The 27,675-nt window shown below is 44.5% G+C and overlaps 1 protein-coding gene across 2 annotated transcripts in view; it reads right to left on the reverse strand.

Annotated features, from left to right (window-relative positions):
* PDE4B (phosphodiesterase 4B) overlaps positions 1-27,675 on the reverse strand; it is a 710,248-nt gene that overhangs the window by 40,801 nt on the left and 641,772 nt on the right. For both annotated transcript variants that reach the window (XM_004699361.2, XM_004699362.2), the window contains one exon: positions 4,623-4,735. In XM_004699361.2, the coding sequence (XP_004699418.1) occupies positions 4,623-4,735 (113 nt within the window). The remainder of the gene's footprint in view (positions 1-4,622; positions 4,736-27,675) is intronic.

Genomic DNA, 27,675 nt, shown 5'->3' on the forward strand with positions numbered 1-27,675 from the left:
CCCCGAAAATGAAGCAGCAATCCAAGGAAAAAGACAATTAAAAAAAAAAGAAAAGGCTTCTGCTCAGTCACTAATAATGTTGTAATAATGTGAATCAATGTAGAAAGAGTTTATAAAAGTTTTGTTGTTAGTATTCATATAATCTAAGACACATTAAGCAATTGACTACTCTCTCTGCCACATAGAATGATTCAAATTGATAACAAGCATTACTAAGGATTTGAAGAGTCTAGTACGACAGAAGGTCAGTGGTTGTGGGGTGGGATGGGGGTGACACCATAAGTTACCCAAGCCTAGAGATGTCACAGACGTAAAACATAGCTCCCTCTTACATATCAGACGCTGCTCATTTTTGAGAAGCATCTCACCCGCTGAGGGGAAATGACTCCTGCGACAACTTCCACCTGCACATTCTAGGCAGAGGGCTGCGTTTCTCAGAGAAACAGCCCTGTGCCTGCCAGTCCCCACCATGCTTGGTGTCAATCAATCCTCCTTCATCACTGTGGTTGCAACTCTGTACATTTCTGGTTGGGGCTGTCAGGAAGGAGACAGGAAATTGGAGTCACTCTCACAGCAGCTGCGCTGTTCCTCCTGTCCCCCTATCCTCCTCCGATGACGTCGGTTGGCTTTGGTGACAGGAGGTCAGGAACTGAGCCACAGCGAAGGTCAGGAAGATAGGTCAGTGTTTATGCCGTTGCTGGGCTGGGGATCCTGCTGAGGTTATTTGCTTTCTTCCTCTCTATACTGTTTCTCTTTCCGTTCCTCTTTTCATAATGCGGAGCCAAAGCATCCTGTTTTCAAAACATCTGACTGTTTTGCCACCGAGAAGCTCAGGTTCGGATGCGTGTCGGTGAGGTGTACGTGAACTCGGAGTCAGGTGATACCAGTTGAAATTGAGGAGCTAGCGGGGAGCACAGCCTGTTGCTGCGTTTTAAGCAAAACAGCTCAAGCACATCAGCCTGCACTGCGGAGGCTGGCCCAAACTCCACTGCCACCCTTTTCATTAGGAAAAGCAATTCCATCGCCTGCTAAAAGTTCTGTAGAATTTATTTCCTCTTGTTATAGTTCTTGGAGGGAAAGAGTCTATGATATTAAACCCCCTGACTACATTTTTCTCTGGAATGCCAAGTGACCTGTGGCTTGCATGAAGGAATCTGGGAAGCTTGAGTTAAGGAGAGGACTATATGTGTTTACAAGTCACAGGACGAGTTTCTATCTAGCACCCTGGTCTCTGAAGTACAGTTGGGAAAAGCTAGTTACAATATTGGAGTCACCTAGTTCTCTGTAACACATAAGAAAGTCAGTAGCAAGCAATACAGACACATAGTTCAGATGAAGCAAGTATGGGGGAAAACAATGCTTGTTTCTTTTCCTCTGCTCGTTACAGCCAACTCTCTACTATTTGCACAAAGATGGGTGCATCACTAGTTCCCAAATGCCACCTGCCAGCCCCCTCCTGCCACAGCCTAACAGGAGCTCTCCCATCTCTCTTAATGAAGTTCAGACATTGCCAACAACACTTGGTAGCTGTTCAACTGCGAAAGAACTCTCACTGTCAAAGTCACCGAGTTGATTCCGACTCATAGTGACCCTACCGGTCAGGGTAGAACTGCCCCTTTGGGTTTCCAAGACTGCATCCCTTGATGGGGGTAAGAAAACAGCATCTTCCTCCCATAGAGCGCCTAGTGGGTTCAAACTGCTGAGCAGCCCCAGCATAACTCATTCCATCACCAGGGCTCCTCGAGAGAGAACTGGGGACACGTATTGCTTACAAAACTGTGGTAGACTTGTCCCAACAAGTTATCACGCAGGGAACACTGGCTACCCAGCAAGTACCTTCCTGAGTGCTTTAGCTGCAGCACCTCTTTAATCTTTACAACACACTGGAAGGTAAGTTCCACACAGAAAACAGTTGATCCTTATTTTCACAATGAAGAAGTTGAGTCCCAAAGAGAGCAAGCAAATTGGCCAGGGCCAATGAGTTAATAAGTAACGGAGTCTGGATTTGAACCATAATATTACTGATCCTCAAGACCATGTTCGGTACATAATCTTTTATAAAAGATCTTTACCCTCACTCCAGGGTCTGTAACTCAGAATTGAGGGAGCTTCCAAAATTTCGTAGAGATTTTCCATTATCTTTTTATTCCATTTTTCCACACACTTTTCAAAGCCCTTTTTAAAAATACTGTGGGTCTTTTGCTCAGTGCCACTAAGGAAGGAATAACCAAATAAGGCGGCACTTTAGTGATGATGAAGATGAAGAAAATAATGAATGTTTTTAAACATCGACTTATTTGGAAAGCACAAATAATTTTGACAATATTTAAAACAATGGATTTTTGCTTTCTGCACAAATAATTCATCCTCCCTAAAAGTGAGTATAAATCCACTTCTTTGTCATGGACACACACACACACACACACACACACACAATCTCACTCATTGTACAGGTTCCTTGAGTCATGGTTTAAGTTACACTATCTTTACATGAAATAATTATCTGAATAACCAAGATATTAGATAAAAAAATAAAAACATAGCTGTGTATATATATATATATATAAAATCACCGTAAGTAAGTTAAGACATTACAAGGCATACACATACACACACGTATGAAGTTGACTTTAGTGGCCATACTTTCATCACTTTGCTCATTCCATTGTGTGTTTAGGCAATAGTGAGGTAGCATGGCTTCCACTTGAGCTAAGTGTGTCAACATTAAGGCCCAGCCCTTTCTTTAGGGTTAGCGCTATTCAACTTTCATTGCTTCCTGCATGCCCTACCAGAGAGGAGGAGCGGAAGGCTGAAGTGGTTGGACTTTTACCAGGACCTACATCAGCTCTGACCACAGAGCCCTATTAGCTACTAGGCTGCATATAAAATTGTTTTTAATGAAATCGCATGACAGGCAGCTTGTAGACAATGTCTACTTTCATCACTCCAGGCACAAACCTGGTTAAACAGCTAAGAGGGCCTCATCCATGCTCTTAACAAAACACAACAGCAAGTCACAATGTCTTAGTGCGTTTTCCTCCTGGAGTGAATTGCCTACTTCACCTTAGTGACTTCCAAAAAGAGTTCGCCATGCCCTCTGTACGAGCTGATGAAAAACCACTTCCAGGTACTGGACCTGCGTCTTGCATGGGCATCCATTGTGCAAAAGCCCTCTCTGCAGATAGAGCTCAGTGTGTTTTAGGAGAAGTTACACAGTCTGTCTCTAGAACTTGGGGAAGCAGTTGCTTGAGTTTACAACAGCCTGGAAATACCCTGAATTGAGCTTTCGATCTAGAGCTTCAAGGAAAGAAAAAGTGGGGGACAAGTGGGTAATTCAATCTTATATGTGTCCTTTCTTCTTTTTATTTTTTTAGCTTAGACTCCCATCCAAAATTTCAGAAATGGATTTGTTTTTGCCCTTTGCATGCTAATTTTGAAAAGAAACCAACGCGTTCTCAAATGAGGCGAGCCCTCTCCATTCAGGAGTCGAAGGATGCAATGCTTCCTCTGCTAGGGTCCTTTGAGCAGGGGCCAGCAAGCCTTCATGGAAGACGATACTGAACACACACGACCGGTCAACTTCAGGCTGGAAAGGGCATGCCAGCAGGTGTGGAGCAAAACTGCTTCCCAGTCCAGAAATATGACACGACAGAACCTCATATTCTTACAAAGGTACAGTGATAACACTTTCCACACACACACACACACACACACACACACACACACACACACACTCCGGGGCTTCAAAAAGTTCCTGGGGAAATGGAATTGAAAGATAATGCCATTTTCATTGTTCTACAAACTTTTAAAAGTCTACTTGTGTGTCTTCGTGTACACACACACAATTTAAAACTCTTCAAGGAAAAAAAACATAAACAAACAACTCTCACTACATAAATTAGCACTCTAGGTCCAGATGTTAATTAAACAAATGATATAATGATAGATAATTGAAGGTCTTCAGCAATACATTTTAGCTGGAGATTGTAAATAAAACCATTTCTTTGCAGGCTGGGTGGAACTTAGTGTCAAATTATTCCACTTTAAAAATCAGCCATCTTTAAAGAAAAACAAAATTTTCTTTGCAGGACAAGATGTGATTGCTAGTTTTGGTCACAGGTCATGTAAGTATCACAAAAGAAATTTTAGAATATCCCATAAAGTCCTTTACAGAAAGACTTGATCAGTCTTCAGAACCGTTCCCTTGGCCAGTGGCAGATGAAAGTCACACGCATTATTTTGGTTCCAAAGCATCTATACAACACCTGGTTGCAATAAAACATGTTCTAAAATGCATGCCTATTCATTTGTATTTTAGCTTCCTGGCCATTATTATTTTAAGGCAATGCCTTTGGTGTAGTGCCTCCCAAGCATCCACTTTAAACCTATCCCAAATTTATATCATTTAAAATAAAGTCTGGTCACTCTGAATGAAAGCTTGTGTGGATTTTCAACTTTTGCCATAACCTCAAGAGACAAGCACGGCGTGGCCCGTTAGACCAGAATATTCGGATCCAAGTCAGCCACCATGTCCCTAAAGTCAGGGTCCCCAGTGCAGGCAGGGAGAGGAGCCCGGAGCACCGGAGCGTCCCACCTTCAGGAGCCCAAGGGTCCTGGCTTACCTTGTTAGAAGCCATCTCACTGACGGAGCGGTAGGTCTGTATGGTCTCTAGCTGGTCTAGACACCAGTCCAGTTCCTCCAGCGTCTCCATGGCTAGTTTTTGATAAGATTCTTCTGCAAACAAACACACAGACAAGTAGTTAGGCTGCAGCGGCTGCACGCTGTCCATCGCCGGGTCACCGCTGCCACCGCCGATCCGCGCGCCACTGAAGGTGCCACTGAGCTCCTTCATTATTTGCTCGGCCGGCTCCTTCCTGCCTGCGCTCTCCGCCCGCCCGGGGAGCGAGTCACCGTGGCGCCGTGCCCGCGCGGCCGCGTGCCAACTCGTCACCGCTCCTGCGGGCCGGCGGCCTGCCGGGATGAGGTGTCAGTGATCTCCCGGGAAACTTCCTGGGAGGAGGCGGGCGGGCGGGCTCCCCGCAGCTCATCTGCATACGGGAGCCAGTGGCCCCCGAGAGGCCCTCGCCCCCTGAGTCATCCCGGGGCGCTTTGGGGTGCGTGATGTCATTTGGGGGGGGGAAAGCGTGCGCTCGTTTTGCAAACACGCGGCAGAAAACCTGGGGGGCGGGGAGGCGAGGACGCGGGGGATGGCGGGGTGGTGGGAGAGGATGTGTGGCCATTCGTTTGTTCACGCGGGGGTCACTTCATGCGTGGGAGACTGACCGGCCAAGAGCGAGACACGGCGCGGGTCCCTCCCCTCCCCGCGGTTCCCTCCTTTCCGCGCGGATCTCGGTGGGCCGGGCTTTCAGAGAAACCGCCAGGGGTTTTACTTGGACACATGCAGTGGCCCTGGGGCTGAGCTCTTGTCACGCTGAACAAAGCGCAAACTTCAGGGTTGCTGAGAAATTCTGAACCGGACTTTCAGGTGGAGCCCGATGCGGAGCTGCGGAGTCCCCTGTGGATCTAAGCCCGGGGCGCTGGTTTGTCACTTGGCCCAGGAATCTAGACTTACTGGAACGATTTCTCGGTGGTCCATAGAAAAGATAGATATGTTCAATTCGAATTGAAAAAATATTTATAGAGAGACATAGAGTCTTCAAGACCATAGTTTCGCTGGAAAATGGAAACTGTGTACATGTCCACAAAATGCCATCCCCTCGGCAAACGTTTGGGGGTCTGAGCTGGAAACAACCCTTCAGGTTATTGATTTAAGAACCCAAGGACAATAAACATCGGATTGATCCTTAGAAGTGGCAAATGAATCAGTCATGCTGCAGAGGGCTGGCAAGAAGTCATTGGCCTCTTCCTCTCATACACTTGTTTGCAAAGGGGGAGCAGTCCGTGAACTTCCCTTGGCTTTCTGGAACACAGCACAAACCCAAATTAAAAATCATGCCCCGAGCTTGAGCAGAAAGCAAAGGCCCCCTTTATCCCTGTTGGATTTAGATGCGGTTTTTAAAATGCATTGTACAGACCACCTCACTTTTCATTATTCTATGAATAATTGTATGAGTGTGGCAACCTGATTCCCAAAGCAGAAAAGGGAATAAACAGAAGGGCCATTCCGAGAGACTGGGATCCCTTGGCTACAGACGCACCTTTCAAAGAATAGGTGCTTTGTTTTCTTCCAAAGAAGCCAACACTTCAAGGTAAACAGGGGTTAAAATGCAATATCCTGTACGTCATACTTAAAAAGCCACAAAACCACTAGAGGCGACTTCCTCCATTTTTTCACACTCCTCAGAAAATGTGCAACAAGAATTGAAGTGTTATTAGCAAAACTCTTTTCAAGCCAGGCTTACACATACCTTTTCTCTTTTCTTCCTTCTCGGTTTTGCGATGCTGCCTCATCAGGGAGATGCTCCTTCCTTGCTTTCTAGCGCTTCAGACACCCCCTGCCTCCTGCTTCCTTCCAAATTGAGCCTTCTTCCAAGGAAGTCTTTTCTGAAGTGACTTTTCAGAACCCTTCCAGCCCCATTGCCTGCCTTCATAAAAGAAAAAGTTCAACCACTTCCTAGCTACTCAGGTTTTACTGCCTGGGTGTCTTCCACTTCACAACCTGTGTCACTAAGGTCAGGCAGCCACCAGGACGGCGGGGAGTAAGACAACTCACTCAGCGCCTTTGGATTTGGCTGATGTGCAAAACAACCACCAGATGATAGGTCACATTTCTCCTTCGTAAAAAGGAAAAAGGCGATCCGATTTCCACTCCGGCCTGCCAAAGGAAATACGGTCATTCTCAATGCAGAGGCACTAAAGAAGGCCTCCTCCAGGAGGTATCAATTCGGTGTTTCCAGCAGACCACGTTCGTTCATTGTCTGTATTACACAGCACAGGCACACGTGTCCTTTATACTCGGCACAAGAGTGAGGCACTGACATCTGGCCCATGCATATGAGTGATAGGATCTCACACCATTGCCCGCTCTTATTCTGTTCAAACACAACTTTTTTCTTAAGTGGAAATTATTACATTTTAAAATTATGAGGATTTGTCACTTTCCAAATTCTCAACCATCACTCAAGCCTTCCTTTGCATCCTATAGCACACGAACTTACAGATCTATCCTGTCACAGTCTTATCACTGTAACTTGGTGAAGAGGGGAGTAGGGGGGCATCTGAGTGGGCAAAAATAGGGGGGCCACCAAACATGGGTCATGTACGGGAGGCATGAGTCCAGTCAAGCTATCCAGGGCAGCTCAGGACTGGCCTCCACGTGGCAGCATCTGAGCTTGAGCACCAGATCCAGGGCTTGGGATAGAGTTGCAGTAAACCAATGCCAGAGAGTCACCTCTTAGTCATGGGGACCTGATGGGTATCTGAGAGCAACAATGCTCCTCCAGTTTCCCGTGGGTGGGCTTCCGGTTGATAACCAGGCGGCCCTTCTTCTGCAGCACCTCTAGGTGAACTGGCACCTCAGATCCCCTGGTTTGCAACCAAGCACGTTAACTCTTTTCCCATGCAGGGACTCTTAGTCCCTCTTAGTGTGCAGTAGTCATGGTTAGCTGTGGAGTCGGTGCTGCCACATAGTGACCCTCTATGCAACAGAACAAAACACCACCTGGTCCTCTGCCACGTGCAGCCCTCACAATTGTTTTTAGGTTGGCGTCCACTGTTGCAGTCAGTCTACCTTGTCAAGCCTTTCTCTTTGTCCCTGCCCCTAGCGACTCAGTAAACCCCTGAAGGTGTGAAAACTGGAGAGCCTACCCCAGCAGGCTACACACACTTGGGCACTTACAGGGTGAATGGCACAATTATAGGGCTGTTGCGAGAGGCCTAGCTTTGGAGTGAGATGAGGGTATTTTAACTTTGGTTCTAGCACTCCCCAAACCTCAATTTCCTGTATCTGTAAAATAAGGTTAAGAATATTCACTTCACATGGTTGTAAAGGGATTCAATGAGGCAAAGCATATACAGTGCCTGCTGCGCTAGCCAGGTTTCAGGAAGTGATCAATGCTCAAGAGAATTATTAATGACCATCAAAGTAAAACAAATTCCTGGCATTTGGGGCTACGGGGAAGACTAGAATAGAGAATAGGAAGGGATGTAACAGAACTGCTTATTCAAGAAAGGATTTTATAGTCAGAACCAACTACCTAAGTTGTAGGGCCCAGTGCAAAATGAAAGTGCAGCGCCCCTTGTTTAAACAGACACGCACGCACGCACACACGCACGCACGCTTTCTTCTGCGTTCCCGCTGTCAACCTGCCGCGGTGTTTTTGGGTTTTGTTGAGTTTTTTGTTTTAGGTTTTTAGAAATTTTGCAAAAATAACAGAGTTCTTGAATACCTTACATTCAAGTCCCTCTATTGTTAACATCATACATTGAGTTTGATGCTATTCATATGTTGGTCACAATGAATGAATGGCATGGTGTTTTTCAGATTCCATCTAATATTTTGATCTATCAGGTATGGGGAAATTGGTGGGGCAAATATAGACCCTCCTAGGAACTGGGGGACTTACTTCATGATCTGAAGAATGTATGCAATTTACCAGCTTTGGGGTTCCTACTAGACGGATATGTTGTGGCCCAGCTGGGGGTGGATCCTGGGGAATCTACACCAGACACTTCCGCTTCCCATAGACCCACTCTTTCAAATCCACAATGGGCAAGTGACCCTTAAAAGTACTGTAAACTCCATGCTGGGGTGTGCTAGCTACCTAGTTCAGTAATGGATGAGTGGCGTGTCCCAGGGCAAGATATGACCTCCACCAGTCACCTTTCGACATTGCAAGTCTGGGGTGGGGCCGGTTGCTACTGGTTGCTACCTTGCTCTATCAAGATGTTGCAAGGTATGCATGCTCAACCTGGACCCTCCCTAAACCTGCACCCGGGCTCCTGCTAGTGGACAGAGTGGCAGTGGTCACAGGGCAGGGAAAGAGAGAAAAGGGCTGGACCACTACTGGGGTGCCAGGAACAATGGAGCAGGTGGTCAATGACCCATCTAGGGAAAAGACAGGCGTTGTGAGGGCACACAAGCCACGCCTCTAAGACACCAGTGTGTACTCCAGTGTTCTATCAGACTTCACTTACAAAACAGAAATTCAAACATAACATCATGCAGCAGATCAACATAGAGGCAATAGAGCATGAAAGCCCAAGCATTGAGCCCGGGGGCTGTGAACCACACAGGTTGCACAGCCATGAAGCCAGCTCTATTTCCTGTCTTACAAACGAGCACCCAGAAGGAAGCATGCCGAACATCAAAGAAGCAAGTCTCAGAGCAGGTAAGAGCAGGGAATGTGGCCATGTATGTGTTCGCTGCCCATCATAGTTGTCAAATTTTCCCTAGAGGCGACAGAGCAGGGAGAACTAGCCTCTCTTCTTTTCCTTCTAAGAAGAAAAAAAAAGAAAGATTTTTCTGTCTTCTACAAGCCTAGTGAGTATTGCACTCCACTTCAGAAATAGAAATAAAAGAGGAGAGAAGGGATTGATATGCATAGTTAATATTCATCTGGTAACAATACCTGGCATTCAAATAGCCCTTTTCTCAAAGGAGCTCCAAACACACTATTCTTCTGTCTTTGCAACATCTTTCTGGGGTGGGCTCTGAAGAGATGCTGTCTCTAAATCATCTAGAGGCTGAAGCTGAGAACTCAGAGGTTAAATGACTAGAACAAATCAGAGCTGTCAGATGCCTCTGGCAGGGCCGATAAAATCAGGACTTCATCCTCGCTCTGAAGAAGCCCCTGATCCTAGAAATGCTTCATTTAAAATGGAATCTTCCCCTGCTCCTTTTCTGTTTGACACGGGGCAACGGTGTTCCTAAATGTTCATTTCTTAAGTCTCTCCTCCCTTTTCTTGATCCATCAAATGCAAATAGCAGCCAATGGAGGCTGTGAAATATTTCATCAGAAACCTCGGTACGGCCTGGTCTTGCATTTTGCTTCAGGAGTAACCTTGGGTAATTCATCCAACCAAACTCACTGCCATCAAATTGATTCTGATTCATAGCAACCCTTTAGGACAGGACAGCACTACCCCTGTGAATTTCCAACACTGGAACTGCTTACGGGAGTAGAGAGCCTCATCTTTCTCCCAGGGAGCACCTGAGGCCTTCCAACTGCCAACCTTGAGGTTAACAGTCCAATATGTCATCCAAGAAACTCTGAAGTGGTTTCTTTATTTCTATGTACCTTGATCCCACACTGCCGTTAGGCCAATTCTGACCCAGAGTGTGGGTAGAGGACAGGGTCTTCCTGCCCCTGTGTGTTTCCAAGACTGCAACTCTTTACAGGAATAGAAATCTTCCTCTTTCTCCCACAGATCAGCTGGTGGTTTCAAACTGCTGACCTTGTGGTTGGCAGTCCAGAACATAACCACTCTGCCACCAGGGCTCATTTCCTTGATCCCACAGGAAATAGTCAAATAGGAAGACATATTAAAGTGCACACACACACACGCACACAAAACAACAAGGTAATCATTAAGTGTTGTGCTATTTTGTAAACACTGTGTTTATTATTACACGTGGAATATGGGACATTGTAGAAAAATCAGAAAAGCAAAAATGAGAAAGAATAAAAAATGTCACCTGTTTACCAACCCAAGATTGCCATTGATAGTCCCTTTTTTCTCTATCCTTTTTTGTATGTAATAGAGTTCATGCTTCATGAATTAGAGCCTCAAACCAGTTTAGTCTGGTTTAACCCGCAGCTGAGAATTTGCAATTCCACTCCAGGTCCATGGACTCAAAGTCTGCCTTTCAATAAGCCTCTCCAGAGTGAGTGGATTCTTACCCCAGGTCCCCAGGTGTTCCTTCTGGAGATACAGGAATCCCCTCTTGTTAAAATGTAGGGTCCAGATCAGGAGATTTGAGGAGGGAATTCAAATTCTCAACAGGGGCTTAAGCGATGAATGAATGTGTCCAAAGCCCGGATATAAACAGGTTATTCAAGTCACCTGTTTTCAATCGAAGATTTCTTCTATTCTGGTGTAATCATTTTTACCCCATTGACTACTTAAGTCATATTTCAATTTCCCAAGAGTTTTCATGCTTGTACAATGCAACTACGTGCGTGTTAGCAAAGACGTGTTGGGAAGACCGCGATACCTCGAGAGAGGGGACAGGAAAGGGTCACTGGAGATCTGCCTGGCCCCACAGAGCCAGCTGTTCATAGTGAGAAAACCGGGGAGGAGATTTTAGCAGCCATGAAGTCAGTGCCCTGGCTGGTAACAGACCTCAGCTGCCCCAAGAGCTGGCTCTTCAATCAGTTCAGGTGGGGGGTCAGGGTGGAGGGGGAAATGTGATTTATTGTGCTGCTTGATAGCCGATAGTATTTAACTTTGAAGCCCTTCGAAGTGAAGAAACCGAGGCTCAGAGAGGGAACTTCCTTGTCTAAAAGAACACCGTTGGCCAGTAAAAACATCACAATATACCCAAGTCTCTCTGGCTTTCTATGCTAGAGTTCACCAGCTTGTCTCATCTAGAGAAAGCTCTATTTAAAAACAAAGATTTTGATAAACACCTTTCCTTTCTTTTTGCTGAGGCTATTACAGTGGGTCTCAATAGAATCTGAGTGTCATGAAGCTGAAAAGCAGCGAAAAGACATTTGTTTTCATATGGTGTGCATCAAACCTCAACCTAAACCTACCGCCATGGTGGACCCAGACTCATAACAACCCTATAGAGGGTTTCCGAGGCAGTAAATCTTTCAAGGGAACAGATAGTTTCATCTTCTCCTCCAGAATGGCTGGGGAGTTTCAACTGCCAACCTTGTGGTTAGCTATCAAATGCACGCCCACTGTTGCCACCAGGGCTCTGTTGACATAGATCAAGATGGTCTTAAACAAAACCAAACTGCTCATCATTGAGTTTGCTTCAAGGTGGCTCCACGTGTGCTGGAAGAGAATTGTATGCCGTAGGCTTTTCAATAGCAGCTCCTTCAGAAACGGATCACCAGGTCTTTCTTCTCAAGCCGCTGATTGGACTCGGATCACCAAACTTTCAATTAGCAGCCAAGAATGTGACCGTGTGTACTACCCAAGGATTCCTACAAACTCAAAATTCAGTGGAACCTGTTGGAGTATGACTCAGCTGTTTCTAAATCCTGACTCTGCATTTACTAGCAGTGTGATGTTGGACAAGCGCAATAGGCTGGTTGTGCGTCTCTTTCATGGGTAAAACAGGAAAATACCATGAACTAACTGAACATTAAGTGAGACTGAGTCGACATACACCAAGTTTGGTGTGTGCCTAGCACTTAGCAGGGATTTTTGAGCCTTTCTATCACCTTCTCCCCGGATCCAGGTCACTTTCCTAAGCTACCAAATATTTGGTAGCTGAGTTGGATGGAGTCTTGCTTGGGCCCCAGGGAAGTTAGTGCCTAAAGGATGGCCGTGACATTTTAAAACATCCCTCTCACAATATGACCTCAGATTGGAAAATGTCTTCCTTGGGACTTGGTTTAGGTTAGAGTCTGTTGGTTTTTGCTTCTAAAATATAGACCTAGTATATCTGTCAGCTTCTACCAAGCCAGGACCAGCACACCAGGTCAGTGGTGCTGAGAAATAGAGACTTGTGGGGGAGGGGGGAAAGAGAACCTGTTTGTTCATTCACTCCTTGGACAAAAATACATCGAGGGTCTAAAATGTACCAAGGCTGCTGCTGGGTTCTGGGATTTCAGCAATGAACAAACTATCTCAAGAGTGACACTGAATGGTTTCCTCATTTTCTGAAGGGGTCAGTTTGCGAAATGAGGCGTTGTATCAGGCCCCCCTCCCCCCACAACTAAAATAGTGGCTTTGCAAAAAGCAGGGGGAAAAATGGCCCCTGTGGCCAGATGCGGAAGAGGGCATGGAAAGTGAAACATGGTCAGAAGTGCAGCTCCCTCACCACCTGGACGGGTGCCTTTGATCACTGCCCAGACTGCACCATAGCCCTGTGCAATGGCCCAGTGCACAGCCATGTGGGGGTACAGAGCGTGAAGTATTCCCAGCGGAACTGAACACAGAGCTGGGGATGCAAACAACGTCTATACTTTTATTCTCAAAATAAATCAAAGGCAAGATACTGAAAGGAAAACATTCAAAGGCCTTCCTTACTTCATAAATTGTGAATACCATTATAACCTTCATAAAATAGATGGAAATTTTAATTTGGAAAATTATTACTGTAGAGTTTTTGCAGGTTGAGACAAAAATCTTTTTTTTTTTTTTTTTTTTTTAAGAAGGAAACCATTGGAGGAATAGGAGTCCTGGTGGTGTAGTTTGGGTTTCAATCCTCAAGGTCGGCAGTTTGAAACCACCAGCAGCTCCAATGGAAAAAGATGGGGCTTTTACTCCTTTAAAGAGTTATTATCTTGGAAACTCATGGGGAGAAGGGGGCAGTTTTACCCTGTTCTATGTAGTCACTATGAGTCAGCATCAATGGCAGGGAGTTTGGATTTTGGGTTTTATGGGAGAAACAGTTAAAGGACTTTAGGGGAAAAATCTAAAAAAGAAAAATCCTTTTCTGATCCTTGAAACTGACACGTACATATTAATTGGATTGTGTACATCTTTGGCTCTAGCTTTACGTAGTGTTATGGATTGGTTGGTGTCCCCCCAAAGTACACGTATGTGTCAATTTGGCTAGGCCATAATTCTTAGCATTATATAATTATCCTTTATTTTTTTTCAAACCTGTTGTAATCACCCTATGTGCCATAAATTCTAACCTCTATCATGTTAATGAATCAGAATTAGAGGCACTTGTGTAATGATGTAATCTATCAGTTATGTAGTGATGCAATCATCCCCAATAATGTGATCTGATGTGAGCAGCCAATCGCTTGTTAAAGAATGAGGGTGGTCACAACCTTGAGCCAATGTAAGGGGAGTTTCCCTTAGAGCAGCGGTTCTCAGCCTGTGAGTTGTGACCCCTTTGGGGTTGAATGACCTTTTCACAGGGGTTGCCCGATTCATAACAGTAGCAAAATGACAGTTATGAAGTAGCACCGAAAATAATTTTATGGTTGGGGGTCACCACGACATAAGGCCTTGTATGCAAGGGTCGCAGCATTAGGAAGGTTGAGAACCACTGCCTTCGAGAGAAGTGGGGAACCTACTACCACCAAGAAAGAAGAGCCAGAAGTAGAGTGTCCTGTTTTAGGGACCACCTAGATTCAGGGGAAGAATGATGCCAAGACACATGGGGCTCTCCAAGGGATGACAAGCCAAAGGTGTTGCAAGGAGACAAGGACCTTGTGGTAGTTACATAATCTGTTGTCAATTTGAGACTTCCGAGTGAAGGGGTGGAGTTTAGCTTGTCAATCAGGTTACAGCTTGATGACCTCATTTGCAGGTGCCAAGGAGATAAATAGCTCATTGGAGGTGGGACACACGCTGACTCCCTGGGAGACATTGCAGCTGACAAGACACATGGAGCTACTCTAGAGCTCTGGAGGTGAAGGAGCCACGTGGAGACCCTGCGAGCACTGAGATGCCTCTCCTGCTACTGGATCCACAACACTTTCTACCCATTGGTCTGTGATTGTCCTGCATTTGGCATCATTGCATGTGTTTCGGGAGTCCGAAGGGGAATTTATGGATTGGTATCAGACATATGGGCTAATACCAGTTTCATGGACTTGATCTGAACTGGGCTGGGATGTTTTCCTAAGATTCCATTGCTCTTGTATATAAAGCTTTTTCTTATAGACATATATGAGTGTCTATGAATTTGTTTCTTTAGTCTACCCAGACTAACACAGACCTTCTTGCAGAGCCAACAAAGAGAGCATTCTCCTAGAGGTATTTACCCTGTTTTCTGACTTCTAGCCCCTTATACTGTGAGAGAAGCAATTTCCTTGCTAAAGCCACCATTGGTGGTTTATTTGCAATAGCAGCACCAGATCATTAAGACAACCAGTAACCAGTGGCCATCAAGTCACTTCTAACTCACAGGACCCGATGTATGTAAGAGCCTTTCTTCTAAGGCACCTCTAGATGAGTTTAAAAGACCAACCTCTCTGTTAGCACTCCAGCATTGAACCATCTGCAGAACCTAGGGACACCCTGACTGTGATTTTCCACATCTAAAACTTGATGTTGTGCAGTCCTTTCTATAGGATGGAGTAGAACTGTCCTGAGCTGTACATCTTCACAAAAGCAGACCCACTTTTTCTCCTGCGGATCAACTTGCGGGTTTGACCTAAGCTCCCCCGGCGCTCTCCCCAGTGCATAGACTTCTCTGAGTTCCTTACTCATCTCTGTTGTTAGTGACTTGTGAGTTGGTTCAGACCCACGGAAACCTTACTGATAACAGAAGAAAATGTTGCCATATCTTTGCTATGTTTCAGATCGTGTGGAGGCTATTGTGTCCATACATCACACTTGCTGTATTTTAACTGCCACTCTGCTTTGCCCAATAGGATGCCCCTTTCCAGCAACTGATCTTTCCTGGTGACGTGTCTGAAGTCCCCAAGATGAAATCTTGTCATCTTTGCTTCTAAGGAACATTCTGAATTTCTCTTCTAAGACTGATTTGTTCCATCTTCTGGCCATTCACAGTACTATTCAAGTCATTGCCAATACCATGACTGGAATGTGTCAATTCCTCTTTAATCTTCTCTTTTCATTGTCCAGTTTTCACATGGGTAGGAGGTAAATGAAATGACCATCGTTGGTTGGGTCAGGCACCATTTAGTCCTCAAAGTGACATCTTTGTTTTGTTTTTATTTCTTTCACATTCTCAAAGACTTTTTGAGTAGATTTACTGAATGCAATATGAGTGTAAGTAAAAAAGTACTGCTACCAAAAATCATAGAAACATTTATTTAAAATATCAAAAGGTAAAACTATTGTTTCTTCAAACAGCTTCCACTTTATACACTTCTGAAAATGATGCTTCTATTTCCTTAGCTTCTCCCCGAAGAATTCTGTACTCTTAGATTTACACCACACCAAACCAGCATTTGGAGCACATCCTGGGAGACTCAAAGCGTGTTCCTTGAGTTTGGGGAACAGCAACCAAAAAGATATGTGAAGGTGCAAGACTAGGGCTGTAAGATAGATGGGTAATGTTTCCCATTGCAATTCTCATGGGACAGCCCTGCTCCCCTTGATGGTCCTGATGGAGCGAATTCCTCAGCACAACTCTCCCGGTCTATTTCTCATCAGTGCCATCTTCAGCTTTCTTATGTTTTTCTAATAGACTGCTGTGGTCATCCTGGGTCCTTGGAGAACATGAGTCACTTAGAATATCAGATAACTAGTCACCATAATTGTCTGAGCTGACCTCTCTGTTTTGAATTTAACTGGTCCAGCAGATCCCTCAGAAGCCATTGCTTGGATTGAGTCTTTTCTTTGAAGGCCCTCTATTTAAACTAACACAAGGGTGGTACTGAGAGCACTTGCCTGCAGCCATCCAAAGAAATGTGTGCATCTATGAACTGGAACTTTTATAACAAGATTTACTGACTTACCCTCACATATAATTTGATTTCTTGTGTCCTATATTCCTTGAAATTAGCATAATGCGTTCTTCCCTTATTATAATAAGTGTTTATTCATGCATAAGATTGTTTCATCAATATTCCAATCCGACTTTTACTTATTTAAGGGCATTCAGGTTGGGACTATTGATCTACTTATTTGGTAGTTTGGGGTGGCAATTTTTTCCCCTTAAAGTTAGCAACTGCTCTCCCCTTCCCCCTCCCATGCATGTTATTGTGCTCAAAAGTCCGCATTGTCTTTTGATGCATGTTTGGCAAGTGAAACACACCTGTGTAAGAGTGCAACATTTCAAGATGATGTGCAATTTTCACTTTGAGCATAGCATGATTGAAACAAATCACAGGAGCTGGAGAGCAGGTACTCTGTCACCTGAGGCTTCCACAGGCCAAGCCAATAAGATCTGTGGCCTTTCTTTAGCCAGTACTTTAAAAATGTGTCTTTATAAATATGGAACTTTGAAATTGCATATGACAGGACTTCACTCTAGGTGGATTCATGGAAGAAGAGGTTCACTATCCTCTAGGGAAACAACAATGAAAAGTAGGTCATTTTGCTGCTGATCTCCTTAACAAAAATCCTCTAAGACTACAGTTAAAAAATATATCAAAAAACATTTTCAGTCAGAAACAGTGAAAAAAAAACTGCAGTCATAACAATGTTTTGTATATATGACTTGCCAATTTAGCAAGCACTTTCATTTGCATATAATCTTTTTTCACAAAAAATAAATCCTATGAAATATAAACTACTATTTTTGGTACATGCATTTTTCATGAGGCAAATAAGAAAATCTAGTCTGGTAATATTTCAGTAATCTGATTCTAAACTCTGTAATTTTTTTTGCTAAACCATGCAACCCAATTTGTGGACCAAATTGTGTTCCCTTCAAATATGTGTCAACTCGGCTAGACCAGGATTCTCAGTATTATGTCATTATAAGCCATTCTGTGATTTGATGTAATCATCCTGTGTGCTCTGAATCTTACAGGGAGTGAGTTAATCAGGCAAGATACAATCTGCAGGATTACACTGTATTTTGTATCAACCTCTTTTAAGATGCGATAAAACAAGTAGGCAGAGTTCAGAAAAGACCTCCTACCACCAACAAAGAAGATTTAGGAGTGGAGCCTGTCCTTTGCACCTGGGTCCCTGCTCTGAAGCTCTCTTAGATCTGACAGAAGACTGATGTCAAGGTGTATGGACATGTTTATGTAACTTAGATGCTGAAAAGACAGAAGGGCCCAAAAGAGAGAGAAGCCTTCCTCTATACTTGGCTTAAAAGGAAACAGGGATCTCTCTAGATCCATCTGAAAAAGCGGGTCTTCCTCTAGACTTGGTACCCTAAATTTGAACAGCTAACCTCCTAAATTGGGAGAAAATAAGTTTCTGGCCAGGATACTGACTAGTTTGGCAGTTGAAGATCTCCACCATGAAGTAGTCTAACATATTCATCTCTGTGATGGAACCCGCTGTGGGCAGCCAAGCAGTTGTGGAAAGTTTGGGATGGGGTGCAACCCTCTACTTACATCAGGTCCCAGATCTGATCTTCTTAGCTTTCCTTGCTTGGTCTGGATCCTGCAGCTGGTTCACGGGCCTTCTGTTCTTTCCACTTAAGGCAACAACCTGTCATATTGCCTGCTGATCTTGGGAACCATCTGTGGCCTGCCATTTGTCCACCATTTGACCTGTTGACTTTGGATTAATTATGACTCTTTAGCCACAAGCCTGACCTGCTGCTATCCACCAGTCTGGGGTCTTTCTGCTTCTTGGTTCATCATTCTACTTCCTGGTTTGTCAGACCCTGTAGGTACGCAAGTCAAGAGAAGCCATCAGCTTAACATGTGACCCATGGATTTGAACTTCTTGTGCAACAATGCCTTATTTCTAAGCGGATTGGCTTTAGTATGAGGGACATTCTGCCTCTCAAAGTTACTTGTGTAAAATCACAGGCACATTTTCTTGTTTTGCCGCTCACTGAGTAGCCATACTCAGGCACCTCCCTGCAGGTCTCTGTGTGCCAAGCACTACGAGAATTCTAGAGTCACTAAGAGCAGTGCAAGCAAAGTTCACAGACAGCAGAGATAGATCTTAAGTTCATATTCAGGGAAAGGAGATCAGGAATGCTTTGGAAGTTATACAAAGAAGGGGTGCTGGACTTTTAACAGAAGAAGATAGAGACAAGGCAGTTAACACCATGAAGGAAACATGCAAGGAGACAGAGGAGTCCGATGATTAGAATGAAAGGAGCCTTCGTGGTACAGTGGATTCATTGTTGGACTGCAAGGTCCATGGTTCAAATCTACCAGCTGCTCCATAAGAGAACGTTGATGCTATTTGATCCTGGAGAGATTTCCAGCACTGGAAACCTTCAGGAGCAATTCTACTCTCCTACAGAGTTGTTATGCAACTTGAGTATATCTTACATCTTTTAAGTGTTGAAGAGCCAGGATGTCACTTTGAGGACTAAGTTGTGCCTGACCCAAGTCATGGGATTTTCTTTTTTTATGTTTTATGGTTTTATTGGCACTTCTTTCGCCTACAATTCAACAGTTCAATCATATTAAGAAGAGTTGTACAGGTATTCCCACAATCAATTTTAGTGCATTTCCTTCTTCATTATACTCATTATTAGTGTAATAATAGTTATTTTTCAACTGTGGCAAAAATATACTGACAACATTGAAAATCCAGAGAGAAATTTATGTTGTGGAACAAATGGGACATATTTAAGTCTAGAGAAAATTTAGGTTGGGTCAAGTATCATAGTTTGATCCAGCATAATCAAGTTTATAATATTCTCTGTTTGATAATAAAGCTCTTCAAGTCCCTTCCCTGTGAGCAGAGGGGATCTGCCCAGGGCTTTAATCTAACTAGATACTCAGCAGATGGGTTTGGGGCTCCCCCCATGTTCCATACCCTTCTACAAGTTGGGTATGGTGTCACAATTTAAGTTCTGATACCTTTCTCTTCATCATAGTTATATTTTGTTATTGTCATCTTTGGATCACACAGGGTGGTGTGCTTCTTCTGTGTGGACTTAGTTGACACCTTATTTAGATGGCTGCTTGTGGGAATACAAGCCTGCAAGACCCAAGACACTATGCCAATTCATAGCCGGGCACCCAAGTCATGAGATTCTCAATTGCCACATATACATATGAAACGTCGACATTGAATAGGGAAGACCAAAGAAAGATCAATATATTTTAATTATGATGCTGGTGAAGAATATTGAAAGTACATGGACTATCACAAAAAGAAACAAATACAGCTAGAATGTTTCATAGAAGCAAGGTTGATGGGACTGCTTCTCTCATACTTTGGACATGTGACCAGGAGAGACCAGTCCCTGCAAAGGACATCATGCTTGGAAAAGTAGAAGGGCATAAAAAGAGGGGAAGCCTTCAACAAGATGGATTGACACAGTGGCTGCAGCATGGGCTCAGACATAACAAAAACCGTGAGGGTGGGGACAGGCCAGGCAGTATCCACAGGGTGACTGCGAATTGGAATCAATTCACTGGCACCTAACAACCACAACCAACAGGGTTGCTATGAACTGGAATAGGCTCGATGATGGTCGGTGTGGTTAAAATATATCATGTGCTGCTACAATGAACAAATCCGTTTGTGGGAAGTACAGTGAGGATGCTTCTTAGAAGTAAGGATGATGAGACTTTACCTTACTGACTTTTGGACGCATCATCAAAAAAGATCAGAGACATTGTGTTTGGCACAGATTCTCAATAAGATAGATTAGCAATTTGGTTGCAACCATTACGGCAAGGCACTCAAACATGCAAATGATTGTGAGGATGGCTTGGGACAGGACGATGTTTCATTTTATTATGCTTAACGAGGCGATGCGTGTCACCAACTGGACAGACAACAACAATAACAATAATTTGGTTAGAACATTGGGTTTGAGTAAAGGAGCAGAGGGGATACATTTGAAGAAAAGTGGTAGATCTTGGAGTTTTCAAAGTGCTACCTTTAAAAATTAAACTTTATTTGGTGGTAATGTAGAGCCATTGAAAGCTATTCCACAGAAGACGGGCATGTACAAAGTGCTTTATAAATATCTTAGTGCTTTTGTCCTTCAGTGTTTAAAGCACTTTCATATGTGTATTCCCCGGTCATCCTCATCATGCATTGCTAAAGAGGTATTGTTGTTTCTATTTTACAGAAAAAGAAATGGAAGCTCAGAGAATTTAAGTGTTCTATTCCAAATCCTGTAACTAACCAAAGCAGAACCTAGACTTAATTCTAGCCTATGTGACTCCATGTTTACTATGGTGCTTTCTCTAGTAGAATATGACCCTTGTTGACTCGATAGCATAAAATTATAAGCGTTACAAAGCACATGGTGAGTAAAAGAACACTTATCTAACAAATTGTTAATATCAGGGATTATATCTTGTACCAATGTTAGGCAATTCAGGAGTCATGAGATCCCATACTAAGGTGTTAGCAGAGGGACTAGACGGGTTATTTATAGCTTAACCTTATCTTTATTTATAGAATGGAAGTTGTCAAAGGAATGTCAAACATCATCAGTGAATAATAGCAACTGTGTCCGCCTTTGAGAGTGGAGGCAGAAGGGTGAAAAGGGAGAAGAGCTAGCTTCCCAGCCCTTCGAAACATTCTGATCTACAAGATGCAACTACTTGTAAGCAAGTGGCCTCTGCCTGGGTTCCCTGTGGGGTGTCTCAGATCACACAGACTTCAGTTGGCCACTGTGGTGAAGTGAAATTTCTTAATATGGCTCTTCTATGGGGAGAAAGACTGGGCTTTCTACTCCCATAATAATTAGTCTCTGAAACCCACAGGGAGTCGCTATGAGTCACTACTGTCTCAAAGGAAGTGATTTTGAGTTTGAGCCTTCATGTCTCTATAGCTTTCACCAAATTATTGGCACGATGCAAATAGGGCACGTGAAACAATATTAGATGGGAGTGGCCAGTCTTATTGGGCACTGTCCAGTGTAAGAAAAGCATCTTAGAAGTAGGAAGGGAAAGAATTCCCAGGACAATCAAGGAAGAAGCCACTGGCAGAACAAGTTTGAGATGCCTCCCCACCTGAAGTGTGGGAGGCAGTAGAAGCCATGTCACGTCGAGACCAGAGGAGATCATGAAACAGTGGACGAGCTGCACTGAGACGATGAGACTGTGAGGGAAAGCACAGAGTAGGCTTCCTGCCCCACGGAAGCCGAGGCCAAGGGACCGTGCAGCTGAAAGACCAAGGACCTGAGACAGAGACACCTGGCTGTTCGCTGAGGAAACGTGTTGCTGTGGGTCAGTGATTGCATACATGCTGTAAGTTAAAAAAAAAAAAGGAACCCTGGTAGCATACCGGTTATGTGTTGGGCTGCTTACCTGCAAGGTCAGCAGTTCAAAACCACCAGCCCCTCCATGAGAGAAAGATGGGGCTTTCTACTCCTGTAGAGTTAGTCTCAAAAACTCACAGAGGCAGCTAGCTCTAAAGAGTCCTTATGAGTCAGCATTGACTCGATGGCAGTCAGGTTGTTTTTATAAATAAATGTAAAATACAAACTGGATTCCAAAGACTTACAGTGAGAAAGGGAAGTAAAATAATTCAATACATTTTTTTCTGTTTCATTAGGTATTGAAATTATATTATTTTGAATAAAGTCTGGTTCAAATTAATTGCACATGCCTCATTTTTCATGGCTATTAGGAAAATCTATCAGGGAGACGAAGCCAACCTTCAGGGACATGGATTGATAGACCGGCAGAGATAATGGGCTCCGAAGCCATGCAGATGGTGTAGGCTCCAGCACGTTTCTGTTTGCTTCGACAGAAGGTCACTGCGAGCCAACGCGACAGTTAGAGGGTTCTACATGGTGTATGAGGCTTGATGGAATTACATTTCTATTCTAGAGCCGACTGTAGGGTCAGGACTTGAAGACCCCCTAGGCCAGCATTTACTCCAAACATTCATTCCACCACAGTGCTTATCTTAAAAAATGATGTTAAGACTAAACGTGATTGTAATGACATGCTTGTTGGGTGCTAGCCATTGTTTCTAAGGAGCCTTGGTGGCGCTGTCATGTCCATGCTGGACTGCGAACTGGAAGGCCAATGGTTCAAACTCAGGAGCAGCTCCAGGGCAGAAGGAAGAGGCTGTCTGCTCCCATCAAGGTTTACAGTCTCATGAACCTGTAAGCCCGACTATGAACTGGAATCAATTTGACGGCCGGGGGTTTGTGTGGGACAAGTGCTAGTCACTGTTTCTAAGCACTTTCTATACATTAATTAGTCGAATCTTTAACATCATTTCATAGCCTGAGTTTATTTTAGCCCCGGTTTTCAGAAGAGAGACCGACAGTTCAGTAACAGTCACAGACCTGGTGGGGTCAGGACTCAGACTGAAGCGGTGTCTTCCAAGTGCTGGGCTCTGCGGGGTTCTCCACCCGGAGGAGGCTCTTCAGGAAACCCTCGGCAGGGGGGCCCCCAGGAAACATTGTAGTTGGCGTACCTTTTCTTTTTGGCTGACTGCAACGCAGGCAGCCTACCACATACATTCGCCTATTTAATCTTGGCCGCCACCTCACAAGGCAGTTATTATCCCTGTTTTATAGGTGAGCAAACTGAGGCGCGGAGATGAGGCAACTGGCTCAAAGTCACGTCACTAGGTACAGGGTGGAACTCCGTTTCCGATTCAGCCTGAATCTCCAGCTTCCGGAGGCCAACTGGCCAGGGTGGGTCTGGGGATTTGTTCCTTTTAGGACTTACCCCCCGTGACTCACAAGCTCTCTCAGGCTTGAAGGAACCTTCCCCAGCTGAGTCTTCAACATTGTTCTTTTTTTGCCCCCAGCAGTCTCCCCTTCTCAGTATGTCCTAGGAGCTGACGTCCTTGGGGGGGGGCTGAGAATGAAGATGGTTAATCAATAAGGACAATACTTCCTTCAGGTGGCCTTAGATGGAAATGACCACTTATCCTCTTTGTGTCCTTGTCCCTCGCAAATCTTGTCTTACCCCAAATGTGCATGGCGATGGTCTAACTGCTGTCACCGTTGGGGTGGGTTGCCGGCCAGTGATCTGATGCGTGCGTGGCAAACAAAATGTCATTTGGCTATTTTGTCAGTTCATTTCACTGGGGATTTTCAATTCATCTCATTGAAATCAGAAAAACTAGGGGATTAAACAGATGCTTCCTTTAAGGGAATTTTGGGTAGACTGCTAAGCAGTCCAGGGCTACTTCAGAAATGATGGGGTAGGGACTTAGTGCCGAGCGTGTGGGAAGGATCCCAGGTGGCGCAGTGGGCTTCCTGACTGGGCTGCTAACTGCAAGGTCAGTAGCTCAAACCACCAGCCCCTCCTCAGAGGAGGATGAAGCTTTCTGTTCCCCCTCAAGATTGACAGCCTCCGAAGCTTACAGGGGCAGTTGGACTCGGTCCTGCAGGCTCACGATGGGGTCGGAACGGATTTGCCGGCACTGAGTGAGCGGTGGAGTGGAAACAAGACAAGACTGTTAGCAGGAGACTCGGGGTACTGAGGTGAGGGAGGGCGTTTGGGATAATTCAGTAAGCCAGCAAAAAGAGTAAATAAAAGTGCCTGTCTCTTGGCTGGGCTTTTTGGTGTGTGTGTGAGTGTGGTATGATATGGGTATTGTGGTAGAAAAGGCTAACAGTGTGCCTTTTGCAACCTCTGTTGGTAGGTAAGCAGTTGCTTTATATAACTAATAAAGAACTTCCAACTAAGGTACGACAAAATAGAAAATTGGGCCCCACGTCGACACAGTAGCAAACAAGAAACTCTTGAGAATGAGAGAAAGAAGCCAGCACTGGGGTTGTATGCCCCAGCTAGCTAGCTTGCTTTTGGCCAATTTCACCTAATTTAGCAGTACTTCCGTTTCTGCCCTAATTTCCCCCAGTTTGTAAACTACGTCACTTAACTGAATTCAGCTTCAGACTTTAGAAAAACAGCATTTAATATTTCAGCAGTGGTTTTCTTGGCAGTTGAACTTCTGAAGAATTTTACTCAATTCTGATTTCTTCATTTTGTTGTTGTTGTTATTCTTGAAAGATTGAAGAGATCGGCTGTGCTCACCTCTTCCCTCTTGCACCCTAACTGGTGGGATAATGTGCTGTCTGTTTAAATGTGATTAAAGATTCCAGTGTTTGGTTTAAGTCAATATTTACCAGTGAAATTCTGCCAACATAAATGTGCAGGCTGGGTAGAAAATATTGGCTTCAATCAGTCTCCCACTGGATACACACGCAGAGACCAGGACTGAGAACGTTTGGTGTGTCACTTACGACATTTCGCTCTTTGTCTTGCCCGCTTTACAATGTAGCACTGCTATTGAACACAGGTGTAGACTGCTCTTATTGGACCTGGGTGTTTGTGTTTTGTGTCCTTTTGGGGAGGGGGCAAAGGGCATAGGTTTAGTTTACTTTTTGTTTGAATGATTCTTCTGGCATTTACCACACAATGACATGGCATCTCATGGAAAATGTTTCTTGGAATTAGTGAGAATTGTTAGTATTTGAAGTCATTGTCCACAAGAAAATTCTGATTTTTGAAAAAATAATAGATACACAGAAAAGCTCATTGCAGAGACAAACAGGCTTGAAAATAGTCATTTGGAGATTGCTAAGTCAGTCTGGTTGGGTAACAGCTTTCATTTCATAAACATTTACGGAATTGAATTTATTCACTGTCTGGATTTATTGAATGAGCGAATTACTGCTACACTTTGAATGAATTTCAAATAGTTGTAGTTTGGATTAGAATTTGTTTTTCTGAAACTGAATGGCTGAGGCGGCCAGCAGAAAGAAGGTCTCAGTAGGAACCTGGCAGCTGCAGTCTCAGACGAAGAACCCGAAGGGGTGGAGAATAAGTGTGGTTAACGTGGCAAAGGCTCAGGACCAAGCCCTCAGTGAAGACTTTGAATTGCACAGTTCCCATACCCAACTTCCTCTTAGGTAGAGAGGGCTGGGCCTGAGATGAGGAAGGGGGAATGACTCATGTATAAAAAAAAAGTCGCTGAAATTGCTAACGACAAGCCCTGAGCAGTGCTTGGCAAACATCAGGTCTTTAGTAAATGCTTGCTTTATGAGCAGGCGATGTGAGATGTGTTAATCTAATGTAATTTGTAGGGTTGAGTATGGGATTTTCCAACCAGGACTTAGGGGCAGGAAGACTGTCCATGTCCAGGAGTGATAAACTCTCTTTTCTTACTTACTTTCTCTCCAAAAGCTCAACAGCCCATGCACCCAAAACTGCCAGATCATGGAAGGATGGGTAAGAAAGATAATGTTAATTATAGCAAGCATCCACCCGTTGAAGGCCCACCCTCCGTATCATATCTCTAACCTGCAAGACCATTCTTGCAGGTAGATTTCAGATCATCAATTTATAGATGTGAACACTGGTTTGGAAGAACATGCGGGGTGCGGCTGGGGAAATGGTATGGTTATTGGGTGGAATAGCAGGTTGCTTTGGGGAACACAAAGGAGCAGAAGGCACAGCCCTTCCCTTTAAGGAATGTGTGGTTCAGGAGGAGAGCAAAGGGCAAACCATGGACTGCAAATCACATCATCGGAGAAAAATTGGGGGCAGCAAAGATCCCCCAGCCCTCCAAAAAACAACCAGCAACAAACCTGCCACCAGCCAGTTCTCCTTACTCAAAGTGACTCTGTAGAATGGATTAGAACTGCTCTGTAGAGTTCTGAGGCTAAATATTTACGGACCCAGACTGCACACCTTTATCCTTAGAAGCAGCTGGTCGGTTCAATCCCCAACCTTTCAGTGAGCAGCTGACTGCTTGACCACTGCACCACCAGGGACTCTGCCCTGAGTAGAGCAGGTGCTTCATACATATGGTGCGCACGTGCATGGGACTTCAGAGAATTAAAAGCTAGGTGACAGTTATCACAGGAAGAAAGCCATGGGGGCCAGAATGAAATAGAATTTTGAAGGAGGAAGGTTAGTGAGTCAGAGTGGGGTCAGATTATGAAGTCGAGTGAGAGAGGAGTTTAGGTTTGATGCAGAAATGGTAAGGAGCCAGGGATACATATGGTTGACAACTAAAAAGGAGGGGGTAAAGGAAAAAAAATGTGTAGCAGGGGAACAGGGCACTAACCCACCCAAGGGGAGGGTAGTGTTTATATCTCCACAGGGAAAGAGGGACCAGACTTCAACCCGGTGCTCCAAGATGTGAATGCAACATACCAGCATGGAGTAGGGGACCAGTGGAGAGGACTGATGGGTTGGGCCCCAATCCCAACTAGGTGGACAACTGCCCCTCTCCCCAGAAGAATTTATTTCATAGGACAGCACTGAAGCTGCAGCTCAGGGAGAGAGACATATCTGATCAGAGCACACAGGAGCAAATGAAGGGGGAGGAAGAGAGAGTGGAGCACATCATGGCCCACCAAGCCTTGATGACAATATTCCCCCTCAGAGCAGCCAATCCACATAGAAGACCATATGGCTGGCCCCACTATGAAACACGACATCCCTCACTGACCCATAGCCCTACAGGTGACAACACTGGAGACAGTGTGTGGGAACTGTGCCCGATCTGATCCCACCACACCGAGGAAAAACACTAAGGGCGTGCAACAGAACAGCAAGGGGAACAGAACAATGAAGTCCCCAGGGAATACCAAAAACAGACTTTGGGGCCAGGGCTTGGTACCTCATCAGACTCGATCAGAAAACACTCCTAAAGACCAACAAATAGTCCTTGAAGTAACTACAGGCTTTTCTTTGTTGTTGTTGTTCTTTTTTTTGTTGTTATTGGCTTTTTGTTGTTGTTTTATTTTCTTTTGTTGCTTTGTTTTGCTCTGTCTTGTCTTTGTGTGTGTTATTATCTCTGCAGGTCTGTCTAAATAAGATAGGCTGGACGAACAACCTGGAGGAGGAAACAACAGGACTGACCATTCTGGAGAGACATGGGAGATGGGGAGGTGGGGGAAAAGGAAGTGGTGTTAACAAACCCAGGGACAAGGGAACAACAAGTGATCCAAATCAGTGGTGAGGAAGGTGTAGGATGCCTGGTAGGGCGTGATCAAGGGTAACGTAACCCAGAGGAATTATTGAAATTCAAATGAAGGCTAAGCATGATAGTGGGACAAGAGGAAAGTAAAAGGAAATAGAGGAAAGAACTAGGAGGCAAAGGGCATTTATAGAGGTCTAAATAAA

Source organism: Echinops telfairi, unplaced genomic scaffold, assembly GCF_000313985.2.
Source record: "Echinops telfairi isolate 266 unplaced genomic scaffold, ASM31398v2 ScPeMD7_443;HRSCAF=831, whole genome shotgun sequence".
Classification (NCBI taxonomy): Eukaryota; Metazoa; Chordata; class Mammalia; order Afrosoricida; family Tenrecidae; genus Echinops; species Echinops telfairi.